We start from the raw sequence: 20,672 nt of genomic DNA, 5'->3' as shown, positions 1-20,672 counted from the left end.
ACAAGTTCCCCTTGTCAGGGCTCATTTCAGATCCCCCTGCAGGGCTTGCATGTGCCATCTGGCATGGTCAGCAAGCAGGATGCAGTAGGCCAGTAGGCCAAGAGGCCTCCGAGCCATCCTCACTGAGACCAAAGATAGAGGCTGAAACACCAGGATCATAGCCCAAGCCTAAAGCAGACCATTTCTAAGATGGCTCTGATGAAAAGAAGCATCTGAGAAAGAGTATGGTGCAACTTTGGCAGGTTGATTGAAAATGCCAGCAATGTCAAGAGGTTCACTGTCGTTGGAAGGTAGTCTACGACTGACTGTGTTGAGCCCACCTTCAACAGCTAGTCGTTGAGATAGGGAAGACTTGTACACATGACCTCCGAAGATGGGTAACAACCAGTGCCATCATGTTGGTGAACATCCAAGGGACATTAATGAGTTGGAAAAGAAGCAAGGAAAACTGAAGATGCTTGCGAGTCACCTGGAATCGCAGATGGTGTCTGTGGCTGACAGGACGGGGATATGAAAATTGGCATCCTGTAGGTCCAATGCCACCATCCTCTCTTTAGGAGCCAGGATAGATATGACAAGGGCCAGCGTCATCAGCTTGAATTTGTCCTTTAGCAGGAAGGTGTTGAGAGGGTGAATATCCAAAATAGGATGCCACCCTCTGTACTTCTTCAGCATAAGGAAGTAGTGGGAATATCACCCAGTCCCCACTTCTGAGGCCTGTACCTACTCCATGGCTCTTTTGGGCAAAACAGCCTGCACCTCCTCACACAAAACAGACAGATGATACTCTGAAAGCTGCTCTAATGCAGGTGTGGCGTGGTCAAAACAAATTGCAAAGCATAGCCCCATTGGTTGATCTAAAGGACCCCCCCCTTCACATGTGATTATCTACAACCCTTGGCAGAAGTGGTGGGTTCTCCCTCCTAGAATTTGGTTGTGTGCCACTAAGGGAAAACTAAAGAAGTTTTGAAGTTTTTGGTTGGGTGTAGGGGACTGAGACGTATGCTGTTCCTGGTGGCCTGGTAATTATCTGTTGGTCCCATGATCCTTATCTCAAAAGGGCTGGGAGGTCTGCTGTGTGGGCAGTGGGGCCTGAAGCTGCCAGTGTGCCATGCCCTTGGCATATCCCAGAAAAAGGGAAAACTGTTCGGGTGCTCCGTGGCTCGCCTCTCATTAAAATGCTCCAGCGCAGAGTCTGCTTTTTCTTCACTTAACAGGAGGGATCCATCTAAAGGCACTGAGGTGCCTTGAAGTCCCTGGACAAGTTTGTGGACTTCATCCAATAGCTCATCGTAAGCAATCAGTGGTGTCCACGTGTAATAGAATGACAAACTTAACCGTATCCCAGCCATCCTGATCCTGAATAGTTTGTGCCAATGAGGCCTATAAGTGTTCTGGGACTGCTGGTAAGATCTCACCACCCATGTTCCAGAGTTCATGGGTGTAGCGTTCTAGGAGGCAGCTGACACTGACCGACCTCAATTGAAGGCTGACCAGCTGAAACATTTTCTTGCCAAACATTTTCATTTCATACACTTGGACTGTGTTAGGAGGAGTAGTCCTAAAGGCATTAGAGTCAACTATACTGGTAGAGACCTGCACCACCAAACTTTCAAGAGTTGGATGCTGGTTTTTAAAATAATCAGTCATCTGGAGCTGGTCTATGGCGATGTGCAACTTGGTGATTGACATCAGAGGGTAAGAACACGGTTTTGGCGAAGTGCCCAACAGCATATCAGTGAGGGCCTCATTGATGGGCACACGAGTTGGAGGCTGGCCAGGCTAAAAGACCTTCGTAAGAACATTAGTTTTTTACTTATAGTGGGGAGGGGAAGGACTTCCGCAGCTCTGCTAATGACTGTGAGAAAGGATGTACTCTCCTCAGTCAAAGTCCAGGAGATACCAGCCCAGTTTTGGGGCGAAGTATCCAGCCCACTGGAACTTTACAGGTCCACATACCAGTTTTACTCACCATAGGGTGGGGAAAACTGGACCTCATCACCCCCATTCTTGTTACCATATGACGGACTCTGCTCTGAGTGAAAACATTGGTGCAGTGTCTGTGCACATCTTGGTAGCAACAGTATAGTGTCTGAATCAGAGGGGTTGAGCACTGTTTGCGCCACATCAGGATTGGGGCACAGCCTTGGACGAGACAAATTTGGATCAGAGTTGGACACCACAATAGGTTGCGGATCCTCCTCCGAAGGGACAGGCGAAGATCTTGACAACAGAACTGAAGCCAGTTTGAGGGGAACTGACAACGCTGAGGACAGATTTTCTAGCAGTAACCTGACTGGAGGCTCCGGCGAATGATGGAGGCCCAAAGGCAGGCCAGGGGAACCTAGAAGTGTGCTGAAGATGTGCCATATGGCCTCTGTAAAGGCTTCAATCTACTGCAACAACATAGGCGGACCTGGAAATTTGGAAAGCATCAGGACCAGTGTTGCTATCAGTTCCTTGGTGAAACGTAAGCGCGACCAAGAAGCGTGGTGACACCTCCTCCTTCTCTGGAGATCGAGCGTGGCAGAAATGACTTGAATCCTGCTCGTATTTCTTGTGTTTCTTTTTGGACTTTCCTAGAGGCTTTACCCGCAAAGAGGATCCGTCACAGGAATGATTTTAGGAAAGGGAGTGGGTCCGCACTCACAACTTCGACCGTAGGGTGGACGTGTATGGACTCTTGCTGTGCTTTCCCACGTATAACTTCATTGTGCTTTCTTGGATGGGTTTCGGATAGATCTGGCCGCAATCGTCACAGGTCTTTGAATCATACCCAGAACCCAAACACCAGAGGCACACCTCGTAGGGATTTGTCACAGACATCTTTTTGCCCTACAAGGTTAAAATGTGGTCGTCTTAGGAGGCAACATGTTCGTTTGTATACACAGTGGTAGAATTTTGAGAATAAATCTCTTCAAAGTATGAAGAAAAGAGTGGAGCTTGAATCCACATCAGCAGGAATCAAAAGAAACGGACATCTGAACATAGAGGAGGTGCTCTAATGCAGCTCTGCTTGTCAATTCAAGATTGAAACAAAAACACTCGCACACCACGACCCATTGGTGCTTTATTAGTTGCTGGATTCAGTTTGGATCCTTGGGATATTCATATGGTTAGAGGTATTCATCAGAAACATTTATGGCAACATTGGTGTTCTTTTATGTCTCAGAAACACACCTCTAACCCCTGCCTCCATATAACAACTGGTACATCAAGATCTATCGACTTAGCACACCAGAATCCCATGCATTTCCAACTATATCAATGAAGAAAACTAACCTGTTAATTAATATCAATCCTGGCAAAATACACTCGGCAGGGAGTAACATCTGAGTCTCGATTAGTCCCATAAAGCATAGTGCCCACAAATTCCTTTTTCAATCCATATAAAGTTTGCAGTATTAAACACACCGTAATGAATCTCAAAATATTCAAGAAATAATTGCAGCTGAAAATCCAGATACTAGTGTTCACTTAAACTTGCTCAAAAGATGAATTTGTCTCCGGTCTACAGGAAATCGACATCACCAAGAAACGCCAAGAAACCTATGGTGTTAGTGCGCTTTACAAATTCCACTTAAGATAAGATAAGATCACATTGCACAGAAGTTGCCTCATCTGCTCTTTTTTAACCCCTGCTCAAACACTTAACAATTCTCTTCTTGATAAATACAATGTGCTGTTCCTAAAAATGTAACGCTATTGTCTTTAATTTGATAACTTTGAACACTTAGTCCTTGTTCTCCTTCTCTTGCAACTGGCTACAAATTGCCAGAGCACCTCGAGCAGTTGGGAAAAACTGAAAGGTAAGGGTTCCAACCTTCCAATAAGATGAGGGGAAAAAGCTGGCTAAGTGAAACCGAGAAGCATTAATAAACTCAGTTAGAAATGGGCACCGAGAGGGAAGATACCAAAATCTGGGCTGCAGAGTCTGGACTTTTAGAAGAGACAGGTCATTTTAAGTCATAGGTATCCAAAGCCACACGGTCTGGAACAGTTAAGAGAGCAAGTACAATTTTTCTCCTTTTCAATGGCTTAACTTTTTTATTTTTATTTGAACTTACGAGCAGGCACCCAAACTAGGTCTGGAGCTGGCTATGAACTGGTATTCATAAACCTCAACAAAACGATACCAGATCTATACCTAAAAAGCTTCCAACACAAAGATCAACTTAAAAGAGAGGACTCCAAATTCCTTCACAACAAGCTTTAATGTCCTACCCAGCCACTGCATTACCCATGTAGCCTATTTAAGTTTTTTAGAAGCGGACTACAAGATCACCACAATGCTTGATACTACTGTAAACCTCCCTGTAATACTGAAATCTAAATCCTCCACCATGCAACTCTACAAATAACTATTTGCCCATTATATGAAGACTTATTAAAGGAACTGTGACACTTGCTCTCCAATACATTTACGTAATAAATTAGTTACAAAGGACTCAAACCATCTACCTGCAAGAGAAAAAACTTGCTGTTCCGAAGAATAAAATTACAGTGGCAAATAATCAAAGCGAATAGCTAACAAATTTACAGCAATCTCAATAAAAGAAAAACACTTCCTTGCCAAAAGGTAGAAAACAACATTGCTGTAATATACCGGCGTGGCATTTCCACAGATAAATCTTTTCAGAACCAATGTTTTCAAGCAACACTTACCCTGCCACAATTCCATGGCAATTTCAGCAAATGCAAGATAGCCTTATCAAGTTCCCTTTCGCTGAAAGTTTGTATGATATTCAAATCCTTCAGCCAACTTAGGTGAGTCCAAATGATTTTCCATTCAATCCTAGAAATTCTTAACACCTCATTTAGGTCCGGTACAATTTCTAATGGCTTGGAATCACTCAGAAGTTTTATTAAGACAAACAGCCAATATATAAAAGTAATTTACTTATGCTCCATGATAATGTGAAAAGTTTCAGCGCTCTGTCCATCATCTCCTTGTGTTTGCTTTGTTCGCCCTTAGTTGGCAGGGTATGCCCAAACGTGGGTCCCTTGCTCACTTTGCCACTGGATTCAAGCTAGCCTTGCTGATGATGGTCGTTACCCTGAAACCGGTCCCAGGATGCTTGTTTCTGGTCCACGGAAGTCCTGGCTTGGCAGTTCCGGCTGGACTATTCCCATGAGGCACACGGTCGAGACTGATTTGCATATGGGTGGGTCTGAACTGGGGTGGCGAATTGAGCTAAAGGATGATGATGGATTCAACCCAGATCTGTGACTGGGGGGTGAGTGTTTGAAAAGTTTCAGTGCTCCGTCCATCATCTCCTAGTGTTTGCTAAGTTTATGTTCACCATTGTTACCAAAATTGAAGAAGTTGAACAGTAATTATACCTATGACACAACCAAGGAATGGACTGTCACCTTGACATTGTTCCTTAGAGAGCAGCCTTGCTTCCTAGCGCTATAGAGCAGTGCCAATCCCTTCACACTGGGTGTACCGCTACACAGCTTTGATACACCAGAATACCTAAATCTGCCGCAGCAGAAAGGTTTTAAATGAGCAGATTCTTCATGGATATCTTGCAGATGGCAGACATTTGAAGGTCAGCGTGGGAGAATTCTACACTGAAAGTCTGAAAATGAGAGCTGGCATTGCTCGCAGAACCTGTAGCGAAAGGGCTATGCCTGTCTTCCAACTCATCACCAAATCCATTGAAGGACTCTTCAAAACGAATGATTTAAAAACAAAAAAAGGCACAACCTAACTTTTCCGCCTATCAAAGGCATTTGCCCACAGTAATTTAGCAACAGCAAAATTCTATTGTGCAAGTTAAATGCTGCCTCAAAAAATTTAGTGACCTTCAATTCCCACACAGTTCAGTCGTGCTTTGGAACAACTTTTCACTTGTACCAAGACTCAGAACAGAAAGGGCTACTGCAGGAAACTAAACATTTCTCCACGACAATAGACTTGTACTTTAGACATATAATTACTCACCTTTGCCGTGACTCAGGGGTAGTTTTTTTCTTTTACTCAATTTTTTTCAGTCTTCTGAATATTTATCAAGGTACTTTTTTTTTTAACTCAAATGTAAATTCATAAAATTTCAAAGTTCATTTAACAGCAATCGGTAACTGTTCCAAAAGTCCCTTTGAGCAGTATGTCAGCAATGTAGTAATACATTCACTACATTATTCATTAGGAAAAGATGACAGGACAATACAGAGGAAGGGGCATTGCTTCAAGTAGGCACGAGAGGTAGACAGACAAGAGAATAGGTGTATTTGTATAAATAACTGAGTAAGAGGAGACTTGAAAAGAAAGGTCCTTGCCGTAAAGACACTGTAAGATGAATCACAAGGACAAATCATGTAATCAACGTCTAAAAGGACATGGGAAAACAGAAATCTTGGAAGGGACTGAGCAATAAGACCATGATAGAGATAACTGCCTCCTTAGGCAGAGGAAGTCACAAATTAGTGATTCAATGCATAAGAGAACAAGCACACACTTCGGCGCAATCCAACGGGTTTGATATCGATGGCAGCGGTTTTTGCCCTCCTCCCCCAGGGCTTTAAGTAAGCCGGGTCTCACCGGTGCAGAGCACCGGTAGTTTTTTTAAGGAGGCCTCGAAACGGGTCTCTATCGGGCTCTGTTTTGTGCCCTGGCACAGGCAGTCCATTTTTTTCCTGACTGCAGTGACAGCAGGCACACCAATGTCACTTCTCACTAGTGGATAAGTTAAGGTATGACGTCATGCCAGGTGAGCATTCTAGGGGAAGGGAAATCCTTTAAAGAGAGCCATTTTCTCTCTGGATTTCCCTTCTCTTTTTAAAACTCAGGAAGCAACATTGTGCTGGTGTCACCGGGGCTTTAAGTGGAAGCTTTTTCAATATTATATACAAGCCATAGTAGTTGCATAAGATAAATAAGCAGCAAACAACCACTTACAAAGATACTCGTCCTGACTTATTGTAGGCATGATGTTACTTGTATCATATCTGGATGCAATGAAAAACAATAAAATACAAATCGAGCAGCACACTATCCTAAGCACAGTTTTTTAGCTTATGTGTTTTTAAGCCACACCCTTAATTACATCGGCCACGCCCCTTTGGGAGACCCCCCAGTTTTTCATCCCCCTTACTTAAAGCCCTGCGCCCCCACCTCTCCCGGCTACTCAAGCACAGCAGTTGGACTCAGCACTGACCTGATCACCTCCAGCTCGGTGCAGCTCTCGGACTGGTCTGTGGCCTCGGCCGTGTCATCGGTTCTGCCCAGGGAGGCGGTGTGTGCTGGCGTGGACTCCGAGGAGGTCAGTTCATCGGAGCGGTCACCGTTGAAAGGGTTGTAGCGCTGGCTGGGGCTCCTCACCACAGTGAGCCTCGTGCAGGGTTCGGAGGCCACGGTTTGTGAATAGGTGATTGTGTCCATCAACTCGCCTTCTGCGATGTGAGGGGAGAGGTCGACAGGCAACAGAAACTACATTAGATGGTCTGGGCGGTAGCTCAGCAATCAGCTAAGGGCTAAATCAACTTTTAGAGGTACAGACAAAGAAAGGAAATGAAGTTTGAAACTGCACGTGATCTTGCCTCGAGGCTTTCCTGTTGCAAGAGACTAAACGGCTTCACGTGGCTTCTTAACTGAATGGCTCTAAACATTTCCCTAAGACTAGTCAGGTGATTAACCACCCGGCTCCTAATCCACTGTACTACCATAACAGACATTCTCTCACCAATAATTTTCTCGTCTATGGCCAAGCGAGCAATGAGCTCACTGGCTTGTGTAATATATATATATATATATATATATATATATATATATATATATATATATATATATATATATATATATATATATATATATATATATATATACACACATACACACACAAATTGAATGGGGGAAAAAAATTAAAATGACGTTATAGTTTGGAGAATGTCAGTTTAAACATGTAAACTAAAAAAACACCGACATTCACCAGTTCATCGGAGACAGTCATTTCAAGTAACTATAATTCGCACCCTCGCCATGCATTGCTTATGACTTCCCATTTGACATCACTCATTAAATGCTCTTTGACAGCATTATTAACATCACGGATAGCATCTGAAATATCATCATTCAGGATAACACTGTGCATAATGCGGGCCATGTGTGTAAAGATCTAGCTTTCTGCCAAATTTCCTGTAATTCTTTTCAGGGCTGGGGTGTAGTACTTTTCAAAAATCCCTATGGAAATTGCCCAGGGAAACTGTATTTTGGGAACCGACGTCCCCTTTTTTCTTGGCCCCTTCTTGATTGATCCCCTGAAACTTTCAAGGAAGGAACTGAGGTAGAGGATTTTTTTTTTACAGTATTGTGAAAATGTATTAGCAAACCAAAACACACTTCCAGTGGTAACCAGGCTCTAACTAGAACTACACAGTGGCAACTGCCACTGTGTAATATAAGTCAAGCAATCCCTCTTTGGATATTTTTCACCTCAGCAAGGTTTACAGCGCCAAAATATTATAAAGCCTACACTGAGCTGGACCACCTGAACTGGCACTATGTAAAATGTATCTTACTACTTGACAAAGGCAAGATCATAAAGGTTTGCCTTGGCGTCCTTCAAATAACTAGCTCACCGCATGTAAGAAGATATATGCTTCAGCCTGTCATTAAAGCAGCAATAGATCTAGATGAGATTCCACCTCAAGTGAGCCACCACTGCTGACATGACCTTGAGGGCTTCAGTTCACTATTCTGGCTATGATTTAGAGGAATTCCGAATATGCCTGCCATTTGAAGAGGCAACAAAGGACCTCCTATGGATCTATGGGTCATAGGCAGTCCTCGCTCACAGGTGAAGACATGATTTTTGCCGTTGCTCCTTTTTTGCTTACTACTCTCTGGGAAGGAAGCTGTTCAGTAGGGAATGGTCCAGAGTTGTGCCGAACAACCCATTCTGTTGGCCACTGTAACCCTTGAAGCCGAGATCCACCTTCAGCAAATTACTTTTGGCACACACTTAAAGAAAGGCCATAAGCTATTTTAGCTAACAAATCATCAAACTCAGTGAGCAGCATGAAAAAGATGAAGTTTAAGTTTTGGTAATTCCTGCCCAAACTGGGGTGATTTATGATTCCTGGTGATCTCCCATAAAGAGAGACCTTCTTTACTGCCAATGTAGAGTGAAATCCTACATTCCATTCTGAAAGGAGGGGCCAAAGAGGGTAGTGTGTTTTTATGTTTCAGCATGGTAATAGGTAAAACCCAACTAGTAACATAGTATTACTTTCCGGAGGCCAATAGATTGATCCAAGGATGGCCATGCCATACATGCACTTTGGCTACAATACCTCTGCTATGGCATGTGTTTTGTCTCTTATCAGATAAACATTAGGAGTGCAGTTGATGCAACAGTACTCCCACTGCAAAATCCACATCTACAGCACTGAAGAGAATTGATCTTAAATAACAAACTGAAAGTGGCTGTGAATTGAATAGGAGTTTAACAGCATGGAGATTCAGTATTTGCTTTATTTTAAATGGTGCTCCTTCAAAAGTGATAATGCAGAATATTTGGTGGTAGGTGCACAGCCTCAAGTGTTTACGTTTCAAGTTTGTGATTGTTTCTAATTTTTGGGAGAGTTTACTTTAAAGTTTGGGTGCTCCTTAGGTGACGTGTCCATCCTTGAACCACGTCTTTGTAAAATCGGTCAGTGTTGTGCTTTCAACATTGGTTGAATCCCTTTAGGGCACACCTTATGATTCCTTACAAAGGACTCCGTCAGTTAGTTCTTTGAAAGTTATGATTTATTACACTTTTCTGTTTATAACATCATTTTTGGAATTATTTTCATTCCTTTTTACATAAATATCATTGTGTTCAAAACTTTTCACAATTCCACATGCTCCGATGCATTTCGGGCTACATCGCCCTTCTTCCGGGAGCTTATCTGAAAAAATACCAAGGACATAGCATCTATATATATGTTTATAAAAAGAAAATCATATAAAACAAAGTACACGTTTCATATATTGGCTTAGTATCACTGTCCGTGCCAAAATCTGTCTACCTTTCTCTCAAATGATAAGAGCAAAAAGGATAACATCTAACCATGATAAAGCAAACCAAAGAATTGAGGAAATGGAACGAAGGTTTGAGGATAGAGGGTACCCGAAAAATATTATTGAGCAAGCCAAACAACGCATATCACGAATACCAAGAGTTAACTTGTTGAGAAACACCGAAAAACAAAATAATACCAGACTAGTAATGGTCTCAAAATACTCAACCTTAAGTCCAGCGTTTAAAAGGATCATTATGAAACATTGGCCGATCCTTAGCATGGAACCGGACTTCAAATCCCTATTTGCTCAGCCTCCTATATTTGCATACTCGAGAGATAATAATTTGGTTGAACTACTGAAAAGAAGCACACCACCACAATCCGCTACCAAAGGAACCAGAGGACCAAAGGACAATTGAAACAATGTGATAAGAGGCAATACCATAACACACCCCATGAAAGGGTTCAACATCAAATTGAAGACATCAGCAACCTGCGACACATCTAATGTTATATATCTGCTGAAGTGTCCATGCGGAAAAGTCTGTTGCAAAAACCGAAATAAAAATAAAAATCCACATTAACAAGCACAAATCTAACATCAGAACACATAATGAAAAATCATCAGTCGCCATCCACTTCAATAAATTTAAACATCATGTTTCACAACTAAAGTTTCTGGTTTTAGAAACAATTACAAAAATGGAAGGCAGACACAATAGTAAGCATCTCCTGCGCAGAGAGAATTTCTGGATATATAAACTGAATTCAATGAAACCGAATGGACTTAATGACCGGATGGAATTTATCTGCTATCTCTAATGTAAAGAATTGTTATACATGAATGGCCTTGAGGGCAATTGATGTCTGTTCCAATGGTGCCAATAGTGACTGCACACATTTACTGACAATACACTTTATATGCATAGAAACACCCACCCTTAGGTCATACCCATATTTTATTTTTCTGAGTTGTCACTTTGTATCATTCACAAGTAACATGATATATATGATCGCGACCACTCCAAAATGGCCGCCATACTTCTCCCGAAGCTTGCAGTACGTTTTTTAGCTCGCATTAGACACGTGGTAACTGATGAAGCCAATCAGTGCTTCGAACGCTTTATTGATACACAAGCCGTCTGACACCGACGCGAAACAGACTTCACCCGTACAAAGAGCAGCGCGTAATCTCTGCGTTTCTGAACAGTAAGTTACCTCAGAATCATGACGGTTCTCAGAGGCAGTTCTTTTAGACTCACCATAACGCAAAATATAATGCCGACTTCTTTACTGACCACGCCGTTTCTCTCCACAGTTATAAGATCTGAATCCAAAACTCCACGTCCATATGTAAGTTTACCGTCTCAAGCACAACGTTTTATTGACACGTTTGTCACTTCACACTTGGTTCACTAACACAGATTTTGGCACGGACAGTGATACTAAAACCAATATATGAAACGTGTACATTGTTTTATATGATTTTTATTTTATAAACATATATATAGATGCTATGTCCTTGGTATTTTTTCAGATAAGCTCCCGGAAGAAGGGCGATGTAGCCCGAAAAGCTTCGGAGCATGTGGAACTGTGAAAAGTTTTGAACACAATGATATTTATGTAAAAAGGAATGAAAATAATTCCAAAAATGATGTTATAAACACAAAAGTGTAATAAATCATAACTTTCAAAGAACTAACTGAAGGAGTCCTTTGTAAGGAATCATAAGGTGTGCCCTGAAGGGATGCAACCGATGTTGGAAGCACAACACTGACCGCTCCTTCAAAAGTCTCAGCAAAGGTGCATCGAGGGCATAGTCCGTGCACCTCTTCAATGCACTGGTTTATGAGTGGAGTACAACTATATTGACCATTAGGACTTCGTCTGGCTACTCTGTCTATTGCCATGGTCCCTACGCTCTCCTGAAGCCACCCCGGGCCGGCAGCCTGCTTAGCGACATAACATGTTCATATACATTTTTTCATGGGGCGCAATGACCCAGGAGAGCAAGCGTCATGACGAACTACACTCCGGTACCGTCAAAAACTGGCTCTCAGCCGCACAGTAACATTCCAAAACATCTTCAAGATCCAAGAGTTTAAAATGGACTTTTAAGATCAAAGTGTTTATAATTAACTTTAAAGGAATTAGGACTACACAGGTGCCCCCACTGATTAGCACACCGAAAAATGTTGTATTCCTCCCCATCTGATCCCCTGCACTGGCTGTCTCGCCCACTAGCTTTTATATACCTTGCAATTTTATGGAATCACTGTATAGTTGCAATTTTTAGCATTATTTAATGAAGTTGTTTACGAACACATGTTTTACTTGTATGCAAAGGTTTTAATTAATCATGCAATAAAGCGATTATTATTATTATCTCTTCAATTCAGGGAGCTGGAGGACAGCCCTGTGGCCCTACACCAACTCTCACATTATACATTATTTATCATTGTTCAAAGTGCAAACTGTTGCAACCCCTTGTGTGTGTTGGACCGAGTGAAGCCACCACATTTGGAGCAACCCAGAAAAGATCATAAGACATCTGTGAACAAAGGTCCAGGGTAAACGGAGGAAGAGAATTGCATGATTTTAAGTTTACAAAAATATATAAGATTAAGGTTCATTTAAAAGAAGCTTCAACAACTGGTTTGTTAAAAAAAGCAACAGACATGGTTATTGGGTAAAGCCTCCAGCAGCAGCAGTCACAAATACATTTTAGGAGTGATTAATGCAAAGTCCGAAAAAGCAGGTTAGCTACAGGAAATTGTTAAATAACGTGAAAGATACAACACAATGACATGTGAGAGAACACCATGCGTGGGTGCAGAACTATATATTGTGTTTGGAGTTATATGGCAAGGAGGGGGTGGGGTTTCAGGAGTTTTTGGATACAACTTCTGCTTTTTCTGAATGTAATATGCCTAGATACTCAATCCCATCCATTTTCTACCTACTACTTAGAGGACGCCTCTCGCTCCCACAAACCCACTGTCAGCCCAGACACCACCAGAGAAAAAAACCAAAGCCAAGCTGGAACCACCACCACTACCACAACAAAACTCATCAGAGCAATCAGCTCAGGGCTATGATGTTGTATAGTTTTCTAAGGAAGGGTTAGGGCACTCTCCGCCCCCTGCATAGGAACTGTATGCCACGGCTGCACATAAGCAGCAAACAATGAAGTGGTATCAAGAGAAAATATGGAGGGAAACCTTTAACAGATGTTGAAGAAGTTACAGGGGATCCAAGGTTAATGCGTAGGAGCAGTGGCTTTAGTAAAGGAGTAAGGAATTGTGTTGGCTTGTTAGAAAAGGTATCTACTGGAGGAAAACGGCAAGGAATGATGAGGGACCACTGCCTGCAGGGAGGTGTAGGGAGGACAGAAGTTGTCTGGATCACAGATAAACAGAGCAATGCTGAAGCATTCGCTTTGCTAGGGGCAGTCGGTGGGGTGGAAATGATTGGAACGTTGTTTGAGGAATGGTGTAGGTGTTCCAACTAGAACGATGTGGACCAGAATAGTGTAAAGGTGCTTGTTAAGGGAAGCGTTAAACTAGGGTATGGCTCAACAGGATAGGTGTCCCTCGCTAGTGTAAAACAAGCAACTTTCTGAATAATCAACCTTGAGTCTGTTCACTCTGATAAACCAGCTTATAACAGAACATGCAGCAAGCAGGGCTACAGAAGTGACAGAACAGAGCGACAGAGTAAGAGCGGGCAGAGTCCCACCTTCCCAGTCTGTGCTGGGCACGGACGGCACTGCGGGATACGGCTCTCCAAAATCATAATCTACAAAAACCGGGATAAAAATGAAGGATTAGAAATACAGTTGAAGGGGGGATGGGATGCGAGATTGGCTTTTGGAACAGAGAGAGAACTATTCAGCATCACTACAGGAACTCCTGTAATGCAGTCCATGTGGGGAAAATACAATTCTTTCACTGCCCTCGGCCTGCAGAAAAAGCTTAGTGACTACCACATTTTGCACAATCTATGACGAATCATGAATGAAAGTGCGGACCCATCTTGACACAATTTCCAGAAAGAGAAATAGTCTAAGATGCGTTCAGACCTGGAACATTATCTGCTGGCAGAGCCGAGATCCATGCCAGATAGGCATATCAAACTCTTACTAGTCTGCAGTGAGAGCTGTGTCCAAAGGTACTGACATGCCTTTCACATCGGTCTCAGTGTATTGTACTGCTCCAAGTCTGAAGGGACAGGTTTAAGGCACAGACAGTGCTAGCATTTCCAACTTACAGTGTGATCTTGTTTAAGGACACTAACATTACCAATGAACCGCTCTGATTGCAGAAAACGAAGAGACAGGTTCTTCATAATTTTCCAAGGCTACCGGTCAAGAAGACCTGATTTAAGGCAGTCACAGGGTTATCACATTACTTTCAGCCAGCAGTGAGTCTCTGATTTAAGCTACTGGCAACCCTATCACGCTACTACCACCTGCGGGGATACTTGGACCCAGGAGATTAACTCGCCTATCACACTGCTTCTTGTGTGCAAGGCGAGCCGTGATTTATTAAACCAACTGTTCTATCACACTGCTCCAAGTCTATATGGAGACCCGGATGTTGGACACTGGTTGTCACGCAGCAGCCTGTCTGCATGATGACTGAAGCAAGACACATAAGAGCTAATGACCCACCAGCATTTAGGACAGCAGGAACTAGGACCTTCACTTCCCCAGTAAAAGGCCACCCACCATATTTAGAGATCCCTGCCTGCTTAGCTGGGATTTCTGAAGCTAGGCAAGATCAGGGTAAGGGAAGAAAAGAGGCAGAAAATAATTTCTACACTTTCTGCTGTACACATGTGCTGGATATGCTGAGAAGTGTGCATTCCAGAGTTTGATTGTCTCTGCTATCTACGAGCCTTGCGCCATCCTGAACCCCTAGTTGACCGAATTCCTACTGGGCATCTAAGCACTAAAGCCACAACTAGCATGCATATTCACCCTCGCTTGATGGTGCAATCGCACTGTCGTCCCACTCCAGGTTGGTGGAAGTGATGGAGTTGAAGGAGTTGAGGGATAAGCTGTCCGACCCATGCACCGAACTGGGCAGGCGATCCTCGAAGTCCAGCAGGTACTGTGGCTTGTAGTACTCCGGCATATATGGTGCCACATCCAGGTAAGGTACATCCTAAGCAATGAGAAAAAGTTAAGCGGTGATAAAAAAAGGTTGTCATACAAAGGTAATAAGTCATTCAAATTAAATGTTGGTATTCTCAAAACAAGGTAGTGTATGCAGTAATATCCTTGCAAAGTAGACTGATACAAAGAAACACTGTTAAGAAGGCTGTCTCTGCTCGCTGTAAAAATCAAGCAATGGCGCAATATAAAAAATGTTGGGATAATAAGTGCAGGCATTATAGAGTAAATCACTCTGCCGGGGAGGATGGATGGAATAGAGGCTGCATGAAGTCTCCAAGAAAAGTCACCGGCAGTGTAGTATGAGTCAATCCGTCCAGTGTGGTCACAGTGGGTAGAGGTGAATAGGAATCACTGTCCTGCACAGGTAGCGACACTGAATGAACATTGGCTGGATCTGCTTGACCGTTGCGGAAACTAGTGAATAATTTTACTTTTCTAGAACATTATCAACCATCTAGTTAGCTTCTTTGCACAAATGGTAATTTGCATTTATTTATTTTTTACATTATTCTCCTATAAGTGTATTATTACATATGGCCCTGAATATGATCCTTTGATTAGCACACTGGGATCTAAACATCAACATTCCAAATATGGCTTTTAAATGATTATTGGACCCTCATCGTTATTTGTCTAGGAGGTGCTTGGTATCATCCACATAATAGCCTCCTAGGAATTATGCATCTCTTGGCCATAAAATGTGCTTTTCTTGACTGTTATAATAACTATTTTGCACAGCACTTGTTCACTGCACTAAATAGTTCATCAATATCAAATGTTTTCCAATCTCAATATGTATTTAGGGTATTGTTTTGGCTCTGTGTTCATCATATTTTGATAAAATGAACTGTGTGGTCTTAGTTTCAAAACTGCTTCCAGCAGATAGCCCAAATTGCTACTTGGAAGATTCCCCTAATAAACAGTAACCAAGAGGTCTCCTAAATTAATACACATAATACACACTATAAAACATAATTCAAGATCCCACACAACTACCAATAGCATCACCCAAGGACTCTGAACTTGGTCTTCCCAAGGATTCCAGACATGATCTTTGGATTTCTGACAAGATTTTCTTCAGTATTCCCTTTGGGATCCCCGCAAAGACCACTAACAATCTTCCCTAGGACTACCAGGAGGATCTCCCAGAGGAATGCCTACAAGGTTCCTAAGAGGTCTACCAACAACAAATCCTAAACCATCCCCTCAAACTTAACATTTAGAGCAGGACCACATAATTCCAGCACCAGATTTGTGTCTTTACATTATGGTATTTGCAGTTCTTTTCATGTTTTTAGAAATCCTCCAGAACTGCAAGTATCAACGTTCTGAGTAAAAACCTGGATTGAATAAGCAACTCATGTCTAGAATGGGAAAACTCAAGAGCTCTGCTTAAATGGGTCTTCAAAAGGGCTATCTAAAAGAGCTCTCAAACTGCTGCCTTCAAAATCCCTCAAACGCCTGTGCCCGCCATTCCTCAATGGACTATGTACAAGATCTCCACCTATGTGCTACCCACAAAGTTCCAAAATCCCACAAATGCTGGCAATAAAATCCCTCCAAAGGGATGACTACATGATTCTTCAGAAAAGCTGCAAGCAAGATCCCTCCAAAAGGCGGCTTGAAAGATGCCCCAATAGCTGCTTGCAATATTGCCCACAGGACTACTTTCAATCGTCAAATGCATTATATACAAGATACTATATAGGGTAATCTGAAAGATCTCACAAAGCACTAGCTAGATCTCCCCCAGTGGCAGTTTCCATGACGTCCCCAAAGGGTTGCCTGCAGATTCTCCCAAAGGGCAACCTGCATGATCCCCCGAAGGGCTGCCCACAACATTTCCTACAGGAATCCCTCAAGGGACTGCCTACAAAATCCAGTACATTACGGACAGAATGCAATCCTCATCCCCTGAAAGTGATACCCTGATCGATCTCTCAAAAAATATAACCGCAAAGCTCCTACAGGACCCTCCAACTTAAAGGATATACCAAGAAACTGCATCAAAACCATTCACTGGAATGAGGGAGTTGGATCATTAACTTAAACTGTAAGGGGATGATGACAATGTGGTAAAATGTTTATACATAATGTGTATTGCGCACTTGATGTCTGGAATATAACTAAGTAACACCCCAATAAAATCTGTTTAAAAAAACAAAACATTCACTGGAATTAAGAAAAGACACCAAGTCTTCCAACAATGCTTGCCAAAGCCAGACATTAATCAGTGTTTTGAGATGTGGAAAATAAGGATTGAAAAAAGCACTGGCATTTTCTGAGGAAGGGGGTAAGTAGTAATTCTCTTGCAAAATTATGTCTGTAGAGGGTGTGGAGAAATGAAGTCCAAATTAGAAATAAAGCACAGAGCTAGGAGAAAGGTATGGCACAAGGCCATGAAATAAGAGAAAAATACCTGGGTGGGGAAATGAGGTGAGGAGAGACCACCTCCACCCCATTCAATCAAAGAGCAATAATGAAAAAAGAGCTAATTCACCGCCCACCCTCAAAAATCACAAACAGGTGGCATTTATGTTTCAACTTCAACATTTTTACATTGAGATTTACTGCTTCATTACTTTGGTGAGGATTTGCAATCGGTGATCTAGGTTAGGGAAGTTATAACAGGTTTTTTTTTTAGGAGTCATTTTCGTACAAGAGACAGTCTTCCTACTTCCTTACCTTTTCAGAGCAGTGGCTTCAACAGCACCATGCCACGATCTATTAATTGTCCAGTGTGATATGAAAATACTTTTTGGGGTAAAAATATAATCTTACTTTACCTGAATTATAAGTTACAGATACATTTTGAAATAACTATATTTTGGTGTCTAAAAGTGATTTTTACTTCTAACTTCCAAAAGTGGAATGTAAAAAAATTCACTTTCAAAACCGCCTTTGGAGACTTGTAAATAACCAATACGTTCTCCTGAGTGGATGACCCTGCCTGGCAGCTTTATGGCCTGATGTCAAAAGAACTAGACATATTTTGCAACAAACATACAGCAGGAGATAAATACCAAGCCAAGACCAAGCCTGTGTTCAGTGGGCCCACTCCAGATGACCCAGAGAGTTGTGTGAATCACTGTAGTCACTGTAGTCAAATAGAACAGAGTTCGAAAATGTGCTTACAATCTTACACCTCTATTATGTCACCACAGCAGATTCTCTGTATTCCTCTACAATAGGGGTCAAATTATAACACTAAACAGCATTTCCTGCAAATTATAAGACTTAACAGCATTTCCTGCACATAACAGCATGTCTGCATTGACAAGCCTATTAGAAACACAGTGGTGAGCTTAGCAATTGTTGCCACGATGCTTGTTTTTAGGTCTGGTGTTAGCCAAGACTATTTGATTTAAATAAAATGATATATATGGATAAGGGCTTTTAGCCAGCTATCTCTGTTCAATGATCAGTGCCTCATTCACATTTTTGTTCTGCCCACCTCTGCATAGAGCACGGGCCACAGAGTCAGCCCACTTTAGCTACTGGCTTACCTGTCTGCGAGTGACATTTTGCACTTGCACACACAAAGCAGTCCACTAGTACAATTTTACAAAAAACATTTTAAAACATTGGCAGAGCCAAAAGTTGCCAAACATACTGGCTTTGCCAGTGCTTGTTTAGAACTTATCCTGGCCCACATCAAACATTTAGCACCACCGAAGAGCTCTCAAACACATATGCTCACCAGATCCAGCTCAAAGCGGATGAATTCCAGTCCAGAGACAAGGGTGAGGAACAGGGTGAGATGATCATCGCTGCACACCAAGGCATTCCTGTGAGTGAGAGACATAAAATGTTAAGGACTGGAGGCCTGTTATTCTCTCCCAGGTCTGGCACAGCACCCCCAGAAATCTCACATGGGCAGGAAGCTGAGAATGCTATGAAATGCTCAACAGGGATACCTTCTTGACCAACATAAGCAGTACTCACTTGAAGTAGTACTTCTGCAGCAGACTCTGGTTCTCCTGAAAAAGACGCAGATAGCTCTCCAGCGAATTCTCATTGAGGGCCAGGTACAACCAAGCTCGACCTGAAATGTGCAGCAGGTAATTAAATAAGTCCTAGTACAATGAGTGACAGCAAGATGGGAATGGAAATCACAGAGAGAACCAATCTAGCCACTTCCTCTACATCAAACTCTCAGTACACCAAGACAAAATGTCAGGCAGTACTATTCTCTCTACTCTAGGGTTTCTCTGATTACATCCGGAAGGCAGCTTGTTCTGAAGGTCTACTCGAAAGGATGTCATAGAAAAAAGTGCATGTTCCCAGTAACCAAGTATTGGATCCATGTGTCATCAAGCTCATGTCAATTTAATCTACTACAAATACACTAACATTAGAAAACCAACTGGGCCGAGTTGAAAAACTCAGTTTAATATTACAGAAATAATAAATAACGTTTATTGGCAATACGTAACAGGTAAGCAGAGAAGCATGTTCCTAAACTGTTTTAAGTAAAAGGAAAATGTTTACTAACGTCTCCTCTCCCACTTTAACCACTAGTCTAATTTGAACAGTCAAATTTGCAAACAACTTTCAATTGGGAGACATCTCCACCCCGGTTAACCCACTAGACTTCAACATGATTCCACCTTCCGATCCTAATTCCAAAAAGAAAATCAAGAGCGCCTTTCTAGTTCAAAAACCCAATAATCCAATGAACCTCACAAAAATGAGATGTAGTTGAAAGCTGTCACTCTGTGCAAAGTCTTATCTTAAAATAAGCTCTGCTTTTATTTTGACACAGAAAATGTAACTCAAAGAAAATATTCTCAATGAAAGGAGCCTTTACCATCCTGTCCTGTACTCCCACGGAGAACCCATCAAAGGCTTGACTTCCAACGCCAAAGATCCTAGATCTGTTATGTCTCACATTGCACCTGCAATTCACTGCCAATCTAGAACACCTCTCTCAATATGCCCCACTTCCCTTTCTGAACATCCGTCTCGACATATTCCACCTTCTCTCTAGACCTGTCCCATCCTATAACGTTTCTATTTCAGTGTTTCGTCCATAAATAAACCATAGCACACACACACCTTCAGCCCCTTCTAAAATGTCAATCACATTATTCAAGTAGGAAGCCGCAACTCATGCACTTACTACGCCCCAGGTTTGTAGCTATGTTCTGAAGAACCTCAATCTGTTTGACGGCCTCTTTTCGGGTGAAGTGAATCACCAACACCCAGTAGCCAGAAGAGATGTCCTGCAACCTATTGAGAATAAGAAAAGGAGTTACAGGGAGTCCATCAGTCAATGTTTTATTGTATGAACAATTCAAATATTTTACAATATATAGAGAGATAAGAGGAAAATCTTACAATAGATAATCTAGACGGAAAAAATACACTTAAATACACAGCACTACAGTCACATGGAGGATCAAGGTGCTAAGACAAAGCCTTAAGAGATATCATGAAAGTTGCAGTAATGTTCTAGATAGAACTTGAAATTATAGCAGTG

At 42.1% G+C, this 20,672-nt stretch overlaps 1 protein-coding gene across 2 annotated transcripts in view; it reads right to left on the bottom strand.

The window, feature by feature from the left end:
* The window catches only part of PLEKHM2 (pleckstrin homology and RUN domain containing M2), a 280,987-nt gene that overhangs the window by 122,698 nt on the left and 137,617 nt on the right, over positions 1-20,672 (bottom strand). The window contains exons 3-8 of one of the 2 annotated variants that reach the window (XM_078642586.1): positions 20,313-20,422; positions 19,136-19,235; positions 18,891-18,978; positions 14,993-15,179; positions 13,750-13,809; positions 7,164-7,398 (exon numbers count right to left, since the gene is read on the bottom strand). In XM_078642586.1, coding sequence (XP_078498712.1) covers positions 7,164-7,398; positions 13,750-13,809; positions 14,993-15,179; positions 18,891-18,978; positions 19,136-19,235; positions 20,313-20,422 — 780 coding nt within the window. The remainder of the gene's footprint in view (positions 1-7,163; positions 7,399-13,749; positions 13,810-14,992; positions 15,180-18,890; positions 18,979-19,135; positions 19,236-20,312; positions 20,423-20,672) is intronic. The other variant, XM_078642587.1, reaches the window with a different exon arrangement.

This window comes from Lissotriton helveticus, chromosome 5_1 (assembly GCF_964261635.1).
Source record: "Lissotriton helveticus chromosome 5_1, aLisHel1.1, whole genome shotgun sequence".
NCBI classification, from domain to species: Eukaryota; Metazoa; Chordata; class Amphibia; order Caudata; family Salamandridae; genus Lissotriton; species Lissotriton helveticus.
Note: the sequence above shows the minus strand (reverse complement) of the source record. Positions and strands in the feature narration are given on the sequence as shown.